At 40.1% G+C, this 13906-nt stretch overlaps 1 protein-coding gene across 2 annotated transcripts; it reads right to left on the bottom strand.

Moving 5' to 3' along the window:
• Window positions 1–10826: 10826 nt before the first annotated feature.
• On the bottom strand, window positions 10827–12446 carry LOC134367353 (upstream-binding protein 1-like). Of its 2 annotated transcripts, XM_063084081.1 has the most exons (2): window positions 11623–12446; window positions 10827–11520 (listed from the first exon to the last, which is right to left on the bottom strand). In XM_063084081.1, the coding sequence occupies exons 1-2, from the start codon at window positions 12444–12446 to the stop codon at window positions 10827–10829; spliced, it is 1518 nt and encodes a 505-aa protein (XP_062940151.1). The 2 variants fall into 2 exon arrangements, with proteins under 2 accessions (XP_062940151.1, XP_062940150.1); XM_063084080.1 differs by having other exon boundaries at window positions 10827–12446.
• Between the last annotated feature and the right edge of the window lie 1460 nt (window positions 12447–13906).

Raw genomic sequence — 13906 nt, 5'->3', positions numbered from 1 at the left:
TCTTAAGCAAGTAAGAATGAGTCTTGAACAAGTCAGGAAGTATGTAAAACACGACAGGAAGCGTCTCAAAATCATCAGGAAAAGTCTCAAATAGCCGGGAAGGATCTCAGACAAATCAGAAAATCTCAAATAATCAGGAAGAGTCTTAAATTAGGAAGTTTTCCAACCATCTGAGTAAAAATCTCAAATAAGTAAGAGTCTCAGTCAAGTGAGGAAGGGTCTCAAACAACCAGGTAGGGTCTAAAACATGTCAGAAATGATCTCAGCAGGTTAGTCAAGGTCTAAAACAGTCAGGAAGGGTCTCAAATAATCAGGAAGAGACACTGACATTTCAGAAAGCATCTCGACCAGGCAGGGAGTGTCTCAAATAACCTGGAAAAAACTTAAACAAGTCAGGAACTTTCTCAACCTTGTTAAGGAAGGAATAAAATAAGTCTAGAAGGGTCCTAAACATGTCAGAAAGAGTCTTTAAAAAATACTTTTAAAACAGCTTTATTGAATTATAATACACATACCATACGATCCACTCATTTAAAGTGTAACCTTTTCAAGGTTCAGCCATGTTGTAGCATGTATCAGTACTTTATTCCTTTTTATAGCCAAATAATATCCCTTTGTATGGATATACTTCATTTTGTTTATTCATTCATCCACTGATGGACATTTGAGTTGTTTTCACTTTTGGGCTACTATGTGTAATAATAAACTTTTGTGTATAGGTTTTTGTGTAGATATATGTTTTCACTTCTCTTCAATATATACCTAAGAGTGGAATTGTCAGATCATATGGTAACTCCATGTTTAATTGTTTGAGGAACTGCCATACTGTTTTCCAAAGTGGCTGTACCATTTTATAGTTCCACCAGCAGTGTATGAGAGTTCTAATTTCTCCACCTTCTTGCCAACACTTGTTATTGTCTGACTGACTCTAGCAATCCTAGTGGATGGGAAGTGGTATCTCATTGTGCTTTTGATCAGGAAGAGTCTTATAAAAGTCAGGGAGGGCCTTAAGTAAGGAAGTGTCTTAAAGAGTCAGAAGTCTCACATTTGTAAGGCATGTATATAAGGTAGTCAGGATAAGTTGTAAATACCTCATAAGGGATCTCACACATACAGAAAGAACCTCTAATATATCAAAAAACCTCTTGAAAAGTCAGAAAGGATTGAAAACACGTTAGGAATAGTGACAAACATGTCAGAAATTGTTCACTGCAAGTGTATAGAAATAAAATTTACTTTTATTGATCTTGTATTCTGCAAACTTGCTGAATTTGCTTATTCATTCTAATAGGTTTTTAAGTATGTCCCTTAGGATTTTCTATATTTAAGATCATGTCATCTGCAAAAAGAGATATTTATGTTTCTTCCTTTCCAATATGGATGCCTTTCGTTTCTTTTTTTTTTGCTTAATTGCCCTGGCTAGAACCTTTAGTACAATGTTGACTAGAAGCAGTGAGTGGGAACATAGCTGTCTTGTTCCTGACCTTAGAGGGAAAACAGCCAGTCTGTCAACATTATGTGTGAAGTTAGCTGTGGGTTTTTCATATATGCCCTTTATCAGGTTGAGGAAATTCCCTTCTATTCCTAATTTGTTGAGTGTTATTATCATAAAAGTGTTGGATTTTTATCAAGTGCTTTTTCTTTGTCTATTTAGATGATCCTGTAGTTTTTGTTTCTATTTTACTGATAGGTATATTAAAATAACTTATTTTCAGGTGTTAAACAAACTTTGCTTTTTTGTGATAAATCCCACTTGATCATGGTGCATAACCCTTTTTTATACATTCCTGGATTCAGTTAGCTAGTGTTCTGTATGTTTTTATGAGACAGTCAGTCACATGTGGCCACAAGAAGAGACACAGGAAAGGATCAGGAATAAACAAAGTTTATTATACTCACAGGTCTTAGAGACAAGAGGCATGGCACATCATGCATGGCCACATGGGAAAGATACCAGGGTGTTAGGAGGCAGAAGACAGGAGTGAGGGGAAGGTTTAGGCCACTGTTTTTATTGGGGTTTCCAAGCGAAAGGTATGGCAGGGCAAGGTGAACAGTTTAGGATTGGCTAGTTTGAATAATTCTGAAGGGCTTTGAGCTACAGAGGTGGTCCCTCATGGCTTGGCAACTTGCCCCGGGATGATTAAGGTTGAGGAATATTGCTTCCTGGAGGTGTATGGGTCAAATAGAGGAGGTGGGGTTCTGGATTGGTTAGTTTGCATATCAAAGACTTGGCTGGGCCTTTTGATATCTTTAAGAATTGGCTAGTCCTGGGAGGGGTGGTCTCCCTCCAGCCAGAAAGAAAGGTTTTTAAGATGTCAAAACATCATAATACACAGAAAATTAAAAAAGAAAAAAAATATATACAATACAGCTGGTAATCTGTTGATTTGGAGGGGGTCTATATTTATAAGGGATATTGGTCTGTAGTTGTTTTCTTGTGATGTCTTTGGTTCTGGTATCAGGGTAAAACTGGCATTATAGAATGAGCTGGAAAGTATTCCCTCCTCCTTTATTTTTTGAAAAGCTGGTGAAGAATTGGTATTAATTCTTTAAATGTTTGGTAGAGTTTACCAGTGAAGCCATCTGGGCCTGAGCTTCTCTTTGTGGATACTTTTTTAATAACTAATTCATCTCTTTACTTCTTATAGGTCTATTCGTATTTTCTATTTCTCCTTAGAGTCAGTTTTGGTAGTTCATGTTTTAGGAATTTGTCTATTGCATATAAGCAATCTAATTTGTTGACATACAATTGTTCATAGTATTTCTTTATAATCCTTTTCCTTTCTGTAAGGTTGATGGTAATGTCCCCTCTTTCATTTCTGATTTTAGTAATTCGAGTCTTCTTTCTTTATTTCTTGGTCAATGTAGCTAAAGGTTTGTCAATTTTGTTGATCTCTTGAAAGAGGCAACGTTTAGTTTTGCTGATTTTCTCTGTTGTTTTCCTATTCTCTATTCCATTCTGCTCTAATCTTTATTATTTCCTTCCTTCTTCTTGCTTTAGGTTTAGTTTGTTTCTTTTATTTCCAGTGTCTTAAGGTAGAAGGTTATGGTATTGATTTGAGATCTTTCTTCTTTTATAATGTAGGCATTTACAGCTATTAGTTTCTCTCTGTGTACTGCTTTAGTTGTATCCCGTAAGTTTTGGTATGTTGTGCTTTCATTTCCATTCATCTCAAAGTATTTTCTAATTTCCCTCTTGATTTCTTCTTTGACACACTGGTTATTCAAGAGTACGTTGTTTAATTTCCTCATATTTGTGAGTTTTCCAAATTTCTTTTACTCATTGAATTGTAATATCATTCCATTGTGGTCGAAGAACATACGTTTTATTATTTCCATCCTTTTAAATTAATTGAGGTTTGTTTTATGGCCTAACACATGGTTTAATTTGGAGAGTGTTTCATGTGTACTTGAGAAGAATTTTTATTCTGCTCTTGTTGAGTGGAACATTCTACAGATGTCTGTTTAGTCTGTTTGGTTTATAGTGCTGGTCACATTTTCTATTTCCTTGTTGATCTTCCGTGAGTTAGACCTGCATAATTGTTCTATTCATTATTGAAAGGGAGCTATTGAAATTTCCAACTATTATTGTTGACCTGCCTATTTCTTCCTTAATTTCTGTCAGTTTTTGCTTCAGGTATTTTGGGTTGTTAGATGAATATGTTTATAATTGTAATATCTTCTTTGTGTATTAACCTTTTAATCATTTTATCTCTAGTAACTTTTTTTTTTAAAGTCTATTTTATTTGATGTTAGTATAGCCACTCCAGCTTTCTTGTGGTTGCTGTCTGCATAATATATCTTTTCTCATCCTTTTACTTTCACTCTATTTGTATCTTTGAATCTAAAGTGTGTCTCTTATAGACAGCATATAGTTGGATCTTGCTTTTTTTTAATCTGGTCTGACAATTTCTGCCTTTTACTGGATTGTTTAATCCATTCAAATTTAATGTTATTGTTGATATACAGTCATCTCTTTGTAACTGTGGGGGATTTGTTCCGGTACACCCAGCAGAGGCCAAAATCTATGGATGCTCAAATCATGGTGTAGTATTTGTATAAAACCCATGCACATCCTCTTCTAGATTACTTATAATGTCTAATATAATGCCTACACATTACTTCATTCACAAAGATTTAACGTAGTTCTTGGAACATGACAAATTCAAGTTTTGCTTTTTGGAACTTTGTAGAATTTTTTTCTTCTGAATATTTTTGATCCATGGTTCATTGGATCCATGGATGTAGAACCCATGGATATGGGGCTGACTGTAGTTGGAATTATGGTTGCCATTTCACTTTCTGTTCTCTGTGTTTCATATCTTTTTTGTTCCCCTATTGCTCATTTACTGCTTTCTTTCCCATTAAGTGAACTTTTCTAATGTAACATCTTAATTATTTTATTTTTTTTCACAATATTTTTTGAGTTATTTCCTTAGTGGTTGCTCTAGAGCTTACCATATACATCTTATTGGAATTTACTTCAGATTTATGCTCTTCAATTCCAGTAAGATATAGAAATGCTACTCCAATATAGCTCTATTCCATTTCCCTCTTTCTGTGCTGTTATTGTCATATATATGTTACAAACACAACAATACATTGCTATAATTATTACTTCATATAATTTTATGTCTCTTAAAGAAGCCAAGAGGAGAAAGGAAAGCAAGTATATATTTATGGCATTTGATATATAACCTTATTTACCATTTCTGATTCACTTCATCTGTTCTTATAGATTCGTGTTACTATCCGGTGTCATTTCCTTTGCCCAATACAGCTTAGCTCCCACCTATCTCCTTTGTGCTGTTATTGGCAAATATATTACATTGCTATATGTTATAGGCCCAACACTACAATCACATATGTACTGCTTTATATAATTGCTTTTGAAATCAGTTAAGAGACAAAAGGAGAAGAAACATGCATTTATACTGTCTTTTATAATTACATAATTGCCATTACAAGTACTCTTTGTTTTTTTATATGGATTCAAATGACTGTCTGGGATCACTTGATTTCAACCTGAAGAATTTTCTTTAGTATTTTTTGTAAGGTGGGTGTGCTAGCCATAAATTTAGTTTTTGTTTACCTGGAATGTCTTTATTTTGTATTTATTTTTGAAAAAGTAGCTTTGCTAGGTATAGGATTCTTGGGAGGCAGTCTTTTTCTTTGAGCAGTTTGAATATGTTATCACACTGCCTTCTGGCCTCCATCATTTCTGCTGAGAAGTCAGCCATTAATCATATTTGGGTTCATTTGTAAGTGATGAGTAACTTTTTTCTCTTGCTGCTTTCAAGATTTTCTCCTTGTCTTTGGCTTTTGGCATTTTTATTCTGATGTGTCTGTGGATCTCTTTGCATTTATCCTAGTTGGAGTTCATGTAGTTTCCTGGATGTACAGGGTTTTCATCAAATTTAGCAATTTTTCAGCCATTATTTCTTTGAATATTTTTTCTGCTCCCTTATCTCTCTCCTCTCCTTTGTTGGTGTGCTTAATGGTGGACCACATTTCTGAGGCTCTGTTTATTTTTTTTTACTCTAGTTTGTCTTTGTTCTTTGGATTGCATAACCTCCACTGATCTATGTTAAAGTTCACTGATGCTTTCTTCTCCCAGTTCAACTCTACTTTTGAGCCCCTATCGTAAATTTTTTATTTCAATTATTGTACTTTACACCTTCAGAATTTCTATTCTGTTTTTTAAAAAATAACTTCTCTCTCTTTATTGATAGTCCTTAATTGATGAGGCATTGTCATCACATCTTCTTTTCTTTCTTTAGCACGGTTTCCTTGAGTTCTTTGAATATATTTATAACAGCCACTTTGAAGTCCCTGTTAAATCTGACATCTGATTGCTCTCACAGATTGTTTCTGTTGCTTGCTTTTCTTCTGGTGTATGAATCACACTTCCCTGTTTCTTCGCATGTCTTGTAATTTTTTGTTGAAAACTGGACATTTCATATGGCATATTGTAGCAACTTTGGGTACTGGTCTCCTTGCCCAGTTATTGTTGTTTCCTTGTTTATTCACTTAGTGACTGGCTGGGTTATTTTAATGAAGTCTATTTCCTCTGAAATGTGAAGCCTCTGATGCTGCTTCTCAGAGAGCAAAATCTTGGGCATGAGCAGTCGCCCTGGAATGGAAGAGGTTTTAGCAGGGCTCACTTCGTCTCTTTTCCTGATCACACCCAGCTTTAAGCTCCACTAATTGCTGGCTGATTGCTCTACTGCTTTTGACAATGTCCCGGGGCATTGCTCCATAGACATATCCCATTAAGTCCAGGTTCCTTTGTAATGATAGTTTTTTGAGGTCAGTGTTTAAGGTTTGTTCTGACCCTGCTAGGGCTATATTTTTAGGTGTCACTTTCCCTGGTTATCTCTGGTAAACTAGCTGGCTTATGGTTTAGCTTGTATCTCTAATGAAGCTATCAGTCTCCTCTTAATTGCTTTCTACCAAAACCTCCATTGTTTTTGAGAGTTTTCTTCGGCTTAAACTTTTCAAATAAAGTTAGTTCCTTTGGGAAGAACTTCAGAACTCTCTGTATTATGGCATGCCTGTCCCTCCGGGCAAAATTTCTGATCCATGGCTCTAGAGCTGGGAGCAGGGAGAATGAGTGGCATGCTTCTGAGTGACACCTCTGCTTTAGGAGTTGGGTGCTAAGAAGGTGGTGGTAGCCTCTGGTCTTTTCAGCTTGCCTCTTCTAGCATGGAGCCTCTGCCCTACTATCAAGCTAAGGCAATAGTGATCAGGGCCCCAGGGCCTTGTATTCTCAGTGCACCACGCCTAGGTAGAGCTTCTATCCAAGGAGTGGGTACTATGTGGAAGACAGAGCCTTTGACTCTCAACCTCATTACCCAGAACTTAGCCTCTGCAATAGGTACCTAGGGGGTGGAACGATAAATGCTGAAATTCTGCCCCTCCTGGGAAGATGCAGTAGTCCTTGATTAGAAGATTGGGGGAGAGGGAGTCCTGAGTTATTGGCTGCACCTCCCTGGAGTAGAGTTTTCCTCACACTGAGCTGGGAAGGGGAGGGAGGGAGCAGATCGTGGTTCAAATGCCACAGACTCTCATTGTTCTTACTGAATTTTAGTAGATTTTCTTGAATGAATATTTTTTTTTATTTTCTCTCTTCTCTTAGGACCATTTCCAGATACTTTAAATGGTGGTTTAAAAAATAAATTTTACAGTTTCAAGGGGGAGCAGGACTGCAAAGCTCCTCATGATGCCATTCCAGAAGTGGAACTCCCTCCAAATTTTAATTATCTCAGAAAGGGTCTCAAACACACCAGAAGTGTCTCCAGTATATCAGGAATAGTCTCAAGCAACTCAGGAAGGGTCTCAAACATATCAGAAAAGATTTAATATTTGTCAAGAAGACTTTTAAATAGGTCAAAAAGGATCTTAAACACACAAGAAAACTCTAGAATTCTTCAGGAACATGACAAGCAAGTTAGGAACAGTCTCATATACATCCAGTGGAGCATGAAATGCATCGGGAAGAGTTTAAACTACACGAAGAAGGGTCCCAAACAACTCAGGAAAGATCTCGAATATGTCAGTAAAGGTCTCAAATATGTCAGAAATGTCTCAAACCAGGAAGAAGAAACTTGAATACATCAGGAAGCATCTCAAACAAGTTAAGATAGGCCTTAGGATACCTAGAAAGAGTTGTAAACCTGTAAATAAGTTTCTCAAATAGATAGGGTTCCCAATATGTCGAAAAGGTTACAAACATGTCAGAAAGGGTCTCAAATCAGGAAGAGTTTCAAGCAAGTCACAAAGGGTCCTAACTATGTCAGGAAGAGTCTCATTAAAAAATAGCATAATACAAGTTATTGAATGTCTCAAACATTTTAGAAAGAGTCTCAATTTTGTCAGGCAGTGTTTTAATATGTCTGATAGGGTCTCATACAGACAGAAAGAATCTCACATCAGGAAGGGTCTCAAAAAATCAGGAAAGATTTCAGATATGTCAAGAAGAGTCTTGGTAGGTCAGAAGAGTCTCAAACATAAGGAAAAACTCAAATACATTAGTAAGTTTCAGATAACTGAGGAAGGGTCTCAAACATGTCAGAAAATATCTCAAATACAGATATATAAGAAGGGTCTCAAATACATTGGGTAGCTTCTCAAACAAATCAAGAAGGTCCTCAAAGCAATTGGGAAGAGCTTTAAATGAATCAATAAGGGTCTCAAACAGAGAAAGAGTTTCAAATACATCTAGGTAGGTCCCAAACAAGTTGGAAAGGGTCTCAAACAAGCCATAAAGCTCTAAAATGTGTCAGGAAGAGCCTCAAATAGACAGAAAAGGTCTAAAACACGTAATGAAGGGCCTCAACAAACCAGGAAGTTTCCTGAAAAAGTCAAGAAGAATCTGAAACATATCATGAAGGATCTCAAATTGAATGGAAATACCTCCAAAAGCCAGGAAATTTCTCAAATCTTTTAGGAAGGGTCTCAACAAAAGGGTCTTGCATATTCTAGGAAACATCTCAAACAATTTAGGAAGAGTCACAAATACATCAGGAATGGTCTCAACCAGACAGGAAGAGTCTCAAAGTATCAGGAAGAGGCTTAAAACATCAAGAAGAATCTCAAACAAGTCACTAAGTGTCTCAACCGTGTCAGGGAGGGTCTCAAACAAGTTACTAAAAATCTCAAACAGGAAGGAAGTGTCTCAAATAGGAAAAATTTCAAACACATTGGAAAGGTTCTTCAACATGTCAGGAGAATCCCAAACATGAGAAGATTTTCTCAAAACAGTCTGGAGGAATCTGAAGTAGTCTAGAATATTATTTAATACATCAGGAGGGGTCTCCATATCCAAACATGTTTTGTTTTGTTTTGTTTTTTTGCAAAACAATTGGAAAACGTTTACTATACTGAAATTGTACGTCCTACTATTAAAAAAAACAAAGTAGCAAATTTGTTTGTTAGTGCCATAATTTATTTAACCTGTTTCATTGGGACAGACTAATTAATGCTGCTCAGTGTCATTTCAAGTTTGATGAGCTTCTATTTTCACCCCACTTCTAAAACCTGATGAGGAATTCAAAATAGCACATAGCATTAAATGACATTTATTGTTCCATAAATCTTGAGAACCAAAAAGACAAGCAATGCTAAATAGACAAGCAAAACTTAAACAACTAAGAGATAAGCTTACTTCTTTCCCAAGTGACTGGTATAGAAAATATGTGGTCATACAAAAGCAAAGAGAAAAAGGACAGAAAAGAACGCTCTCCTCCTATGGGGTCTATAGGAGTTACAGATGTTTTAAAACCAAAGATGAAAATATTGAGACAGTGTTTCTTTATAGTGAATAATTAACCCCCTTTAGGAGTAAACAAACATATCAAAGCTTTTAACCAGTAGTCTGTCTTCTGGGAGAGATTTCAAACTCAAAATCACTCATTCATATTTCCACCTGAACAAAGATGAGGATTAAATAGTACATTCAAAGGCAAAACACCTGGGTAAATGGACTGAGAGATGCTGTAATTAAAATGGAACAGAAGTTTTAGAAAGAAATTTTGGCTTGCTACACCACAGGCCTCAAAAATGCTTGCTCATGAATTTTGGGAAGACTTTGGGTTTGGGGAGAAGATAACAGGAGTAGGAGAAAAATAAGAAAACAACGGATCCCTTTTGAAAAGTAGGCTAGCAGACAAGCATTTGGTTTTTTAAAAGAGGCACCCTTTTTATGGAAAAAGAAGCTATTACGTGATGTATAAAAAGCCCCTAAATAATCACCAGAATGTTTACCCATGATTGTACTAAAGCTCAACATTCAAGGAGAGATGTAAGAGAATATTGAAGTACACTGTAGTGTCTAATTTATGACATCTAGTGTTTCCATGAATAATTTTATCTTGTTCATAACAAAGACATCAACACAAAGTCAGAAGCTATTAACAATTTTTCCCTCCACTTAGGTCACCTATTTCCAGTGTCTGGGGTAGGGCTTTAAAAATGTTTAAGAACAGGATGGCATAGGGGGTGGTCAGAGATGGAGGGAGGGAGGAAAATGGGAAGGAAAACCACATGAGTTTTAAAAAAGAGGTTTCAAAAAATAAAAACCAGAAACTAAAATACCAAAAATGGAAGAAGCAAAAGTTTTTCAATAAATCTGTGACAAAGCAAAAACATAAAAGTCTTTTTATCTATTAGGATTTACACCGATCCTCTCACCAAGGTACTCCTGGATAATGCAGTTTGCTTCAAGCCCATCTTCTTGGCTTGGATCTTCCCCAGCCTGGCATGATCACATCAGACGTACACCCTTAGACACTATTTCTTCCAAGAAGTGCCAGGCCTCTCACCTGACCACCAATGTCCATGGCAGCATGACGCATCCCTCTACACATATTCCATGCTGGCTCCACAACAGCACTGTGCCCTCCCCTCCCCAGGTCAGCATATGGTTCAGGCAATAAAAGTCAAACTGGCACAGATAGGTAAATGCCCACAGTAAGTTTTTACATTCGTTTCCAAACTGCATACAGTGTAAAAGACAACAAAGTCTGCTTCTAAGAACTCTATCTACTGGCCTCTGCCAGAGAAGCAGGCAGCTGTACCTGTACCATGGCCTCCAGAGCTGGATGCACGCTGTCCCAACGTGCTCACTCTCACGAGGATGCCCGGCTATGGCAAGACAGTGAGGAAATTCACCTCTCATACAGCTCATTAGAAGGGTCATCTTGAGTTTTCTATATGAAACATTTCATACAGCAAAATTCCATCCCAAGACTTCTTGGATTCAGTCTTCACACACTTTTAAGCGTGACTTTATTTGGTACTGAATGTAGTTCAGTCCACATAAGACATCACTTCAAACACAGGTGGATACCATCACCGTTTTCAGCTCTTAAGGTGGAGAATAAAAAACAACTCTCGTTTTGAAAGTTCTGAACCATCTGGTCACTAACAAGAATGTGAATACCAGTAGGACCTTGTCTGTAAACTTGGTTAATTTTATGGAAAGGAATATTAAACACCAATGCAAGTTTTCGGGCAACTTCTGAGGCAACCATTTCTTCCAAGTAGATTGCATGATAAATGTACGGTATCCCAAGGCCGCTCTCGCCTCCGCTGCCTGCAGCTTCCTGCAGTCCTTGGGATGGTGTGCTTCTTGGCTGCTCCTGGCAGACATAGATGGTTAAACGGGGCTTATCCAACCTTGACCTCAGTGAATTATAGAGCCGAATTCCATCGGCTGCTCCACAAATTTGAACTAAATCCTCCTTCGTCAGTTTTAATAAGTCGGCACCTGAAAAATCAGAAAACAGTCTTGCGTAGGAAGAGAATCTGTTTTTGATCAGCCATTGCTGTGTTTCCTGGGTCGTAGCTGAAGGTTGAATCTGTTCACCAGAGGCCTGTGAAACACCATACCCCCGATGATTTGGCGAAGAAGAAATGCTGTCTGGGACACTGCAAGTGCTCTGCCATGGGGAGGTGAAAGTGGGCGCTGGAGAAGGGCTGTTCACATAGGCCGTGGGGGTGCTGGGCCAGGGAGAACAACTGCTTCGCTTTGGCAGAGAATCACCGTAGTCTGCTGGCAAAGTCCTCTTGCTGGAGTTTTTCTGCTTATGTTCAAGTACATCTTCAAGGACAGGCTCAAGCCTCATCTCTGTGAGGATTGTGGTATCATAAGACGGCTGATACTTTTCTTTCTCGTGAGCTGTTCTCTTCTCCATCTTCTCCCGGTCTTTTTTTTGTTTCCTGTCTGCACCTTTAGGCTTAAAAACTTTGATTTGGCAGCTAGCCGAGTGCAGATGATCTGTATATTCCCCGTTTTCATTCCGCTTAAAGGTGTCCACCTGGATCCTAAAAGGCACTCCCTTTTCACCTCCGTGCTTCCGTGGAGTAAATTCTGTGCTGATGCAGTGTACCTTAATGAAAGCAGACGTGCGTTTTGCAGGGTCCCACAGAAATTCAACTGCATGCAACTGGCTTGGATTTGTCCTTGTGCCCATTATTCCCACAGACAGTGGAATATCTAAATCGAGAAGTCTGTCTCCTGGGCGATTCCACTTCCAACCTTCAAGTTGTTGATGCTGTGTATACTGTAGCCGTCTGTCATGGAATACAACCCTTATGATGCTCCTGACAAATTTCCCGCTAATCTCAGTCATATCTCCCGCTTTCCGATTATCCAGCAACTGAATTTCATAGGACTGACCTTGGTTCAAGTAAGTGAGAGTTTCATCATGCAGCATTACTGCTGGCGATGTTGCAGCACACATCACGTACCGAAAGGGTGGCTGTTCAGTTTCCCCCTCCAAGGGAAGGCTGAAGTCATCCGGCTGGAAAATGGGCAATGCCAAGACATCGCTCATGCTGTAGGCGCCGGCGCCCGGCTCCTGCCCGATATCCGAGAGGCTGGTGTCGAAGTCGTGCATCAGCTCGGACTCGATCAGCTCGTCCATCTTGAGCACCCGGGCCATCTTCCGGCCTCGCAGCCGCCCGGCGTAGTGCGGCCTCCGCCTCTGGGGCAAAAGGGGCCGGAGCTCCGTGGGCGAGTCCCGAGAGGAGGGCGCGTGTGAAGCCTCCCGCGGCGCGGCGAGTTGTAGCCAGAGGTGACTCGGGCGGCCGAGGCGAGGGCGGTCGGGGCACCGCTGGCAGGACACTGCGAGCCCGGCGAGCACTTGTAGCGGGAGCGGCCGGGCCGCCGGCAGCGCCTCCCTCCCGCGGAGGCCAGCCCTGCGCCGCGTGCGGCCACCGCCCACCACCCGCGCCACTAGCGCCGCGGCCGCCGCCTCCCGCCCCACCCCGAGGCCCCGGTCTCTTCCTCCCCCGGACTGCGTGGGGGCGGTAGCTCCGTCCGCGGGGCCGAGCCCTCAGCCCGCCCGTCACTCGCTCCTCGGCCTCCAACCCGGCCCTCGGCCAGCCCGCCCCGGCTCTAGCGCCCCGTCGCCCCCGCCAGCACGCCCGTGTCGCTCCGCCGGCCTGGACGCTGGCTCCCGCTCCCTCTCTGGCCGCTTCAAACACGTTCTTAAAGGTCTTGAAACGCCAGGACAGGTCGTAAATATGTCAGGAAGTATTTCAAAGTTGAAAGTCATCAGGAAGAGTTGTGTGTGTGTGTGTGTGTGTGTGTGTGTGTGTGTGTGTGTGTGTGTGTGTGTGTGTGTGTGTGTGTGTGTGTGTGTGTGTGTGTGTGTGTGTGTGTGTGTGTTTTAATTTGGTAATAGCACTTTTTATTGATGTACGATTCACTCAGACAGTGATATTTACCAATTTAAAGTGTACAATTTAGTGGTTTCCTGAGCATACACAAGGTTGTGCACCATCGCCGCCATGGAATTCCAGAATATTTTTATCACCCTATGCAGGAAGCCCATTCCCACCAGCAGTCACCCCTCATTCCTCCCTACCCCCTGCCCGTGGCAACAACTAACTAACCTTTCGTCTTTATGGAATTGCCTATTCTGGACATTTCATATAAATGGAATCCTATAACGTGTGGCCTTTTATTGTCTGGCTCCTTTCTTTTAGTGTTATGTTTTCAAGATCCATCCATGTTGTACCATGTATCAGTAGTTCATTTTTTTCTATGGCTGTAGTGGATTGAATTATGTCCCCCCAAAACTCACTGAAGCTTGAATTGTGTCCCCCAAGTTTTATGTATTAGAAACTTGGCGCCCACTGTGACTGTTAAGAGGGTGAGAAATCCTATGATGGCAATTAAAAGGTGGGACCTTGAAGAACCGTGCCATAGTGAATGGATTAATAATGGCGATCAGGGGCGTGCTTCTGAGGGCTTTAAAAGAAGAGGAGAGTCTGTCTTTCTCTTGCTCTCTCTCTGCTCTGCCATTTCACAGTGTGATACCCTGTGTCACTGTCGTCACCACCAAGACCCTCACCAGGTGTGTTCCTTGGACTTTGGACTTCCTAGCCTCTGAAACCG

Source organism: Cynocephalus volans, chromosome X (genome assembly GCF_027409185.1).
Source record: "Cynocephalus volans isolate mCynVol1 chromosome X, mCynVol1.pri, whole genome shotgun sequence".
Lineage (NCBI taxonomy): Eukaryota > Metazoa > Chordata > Mammalia > Dermoptera > Cynocephalidae > Cynocephalus > Cynocephalus volans.
Note: the sequence above shows the minus strand (reverse complement) of the source record. Positions and strands in the feature narration are given on the sequence as shown.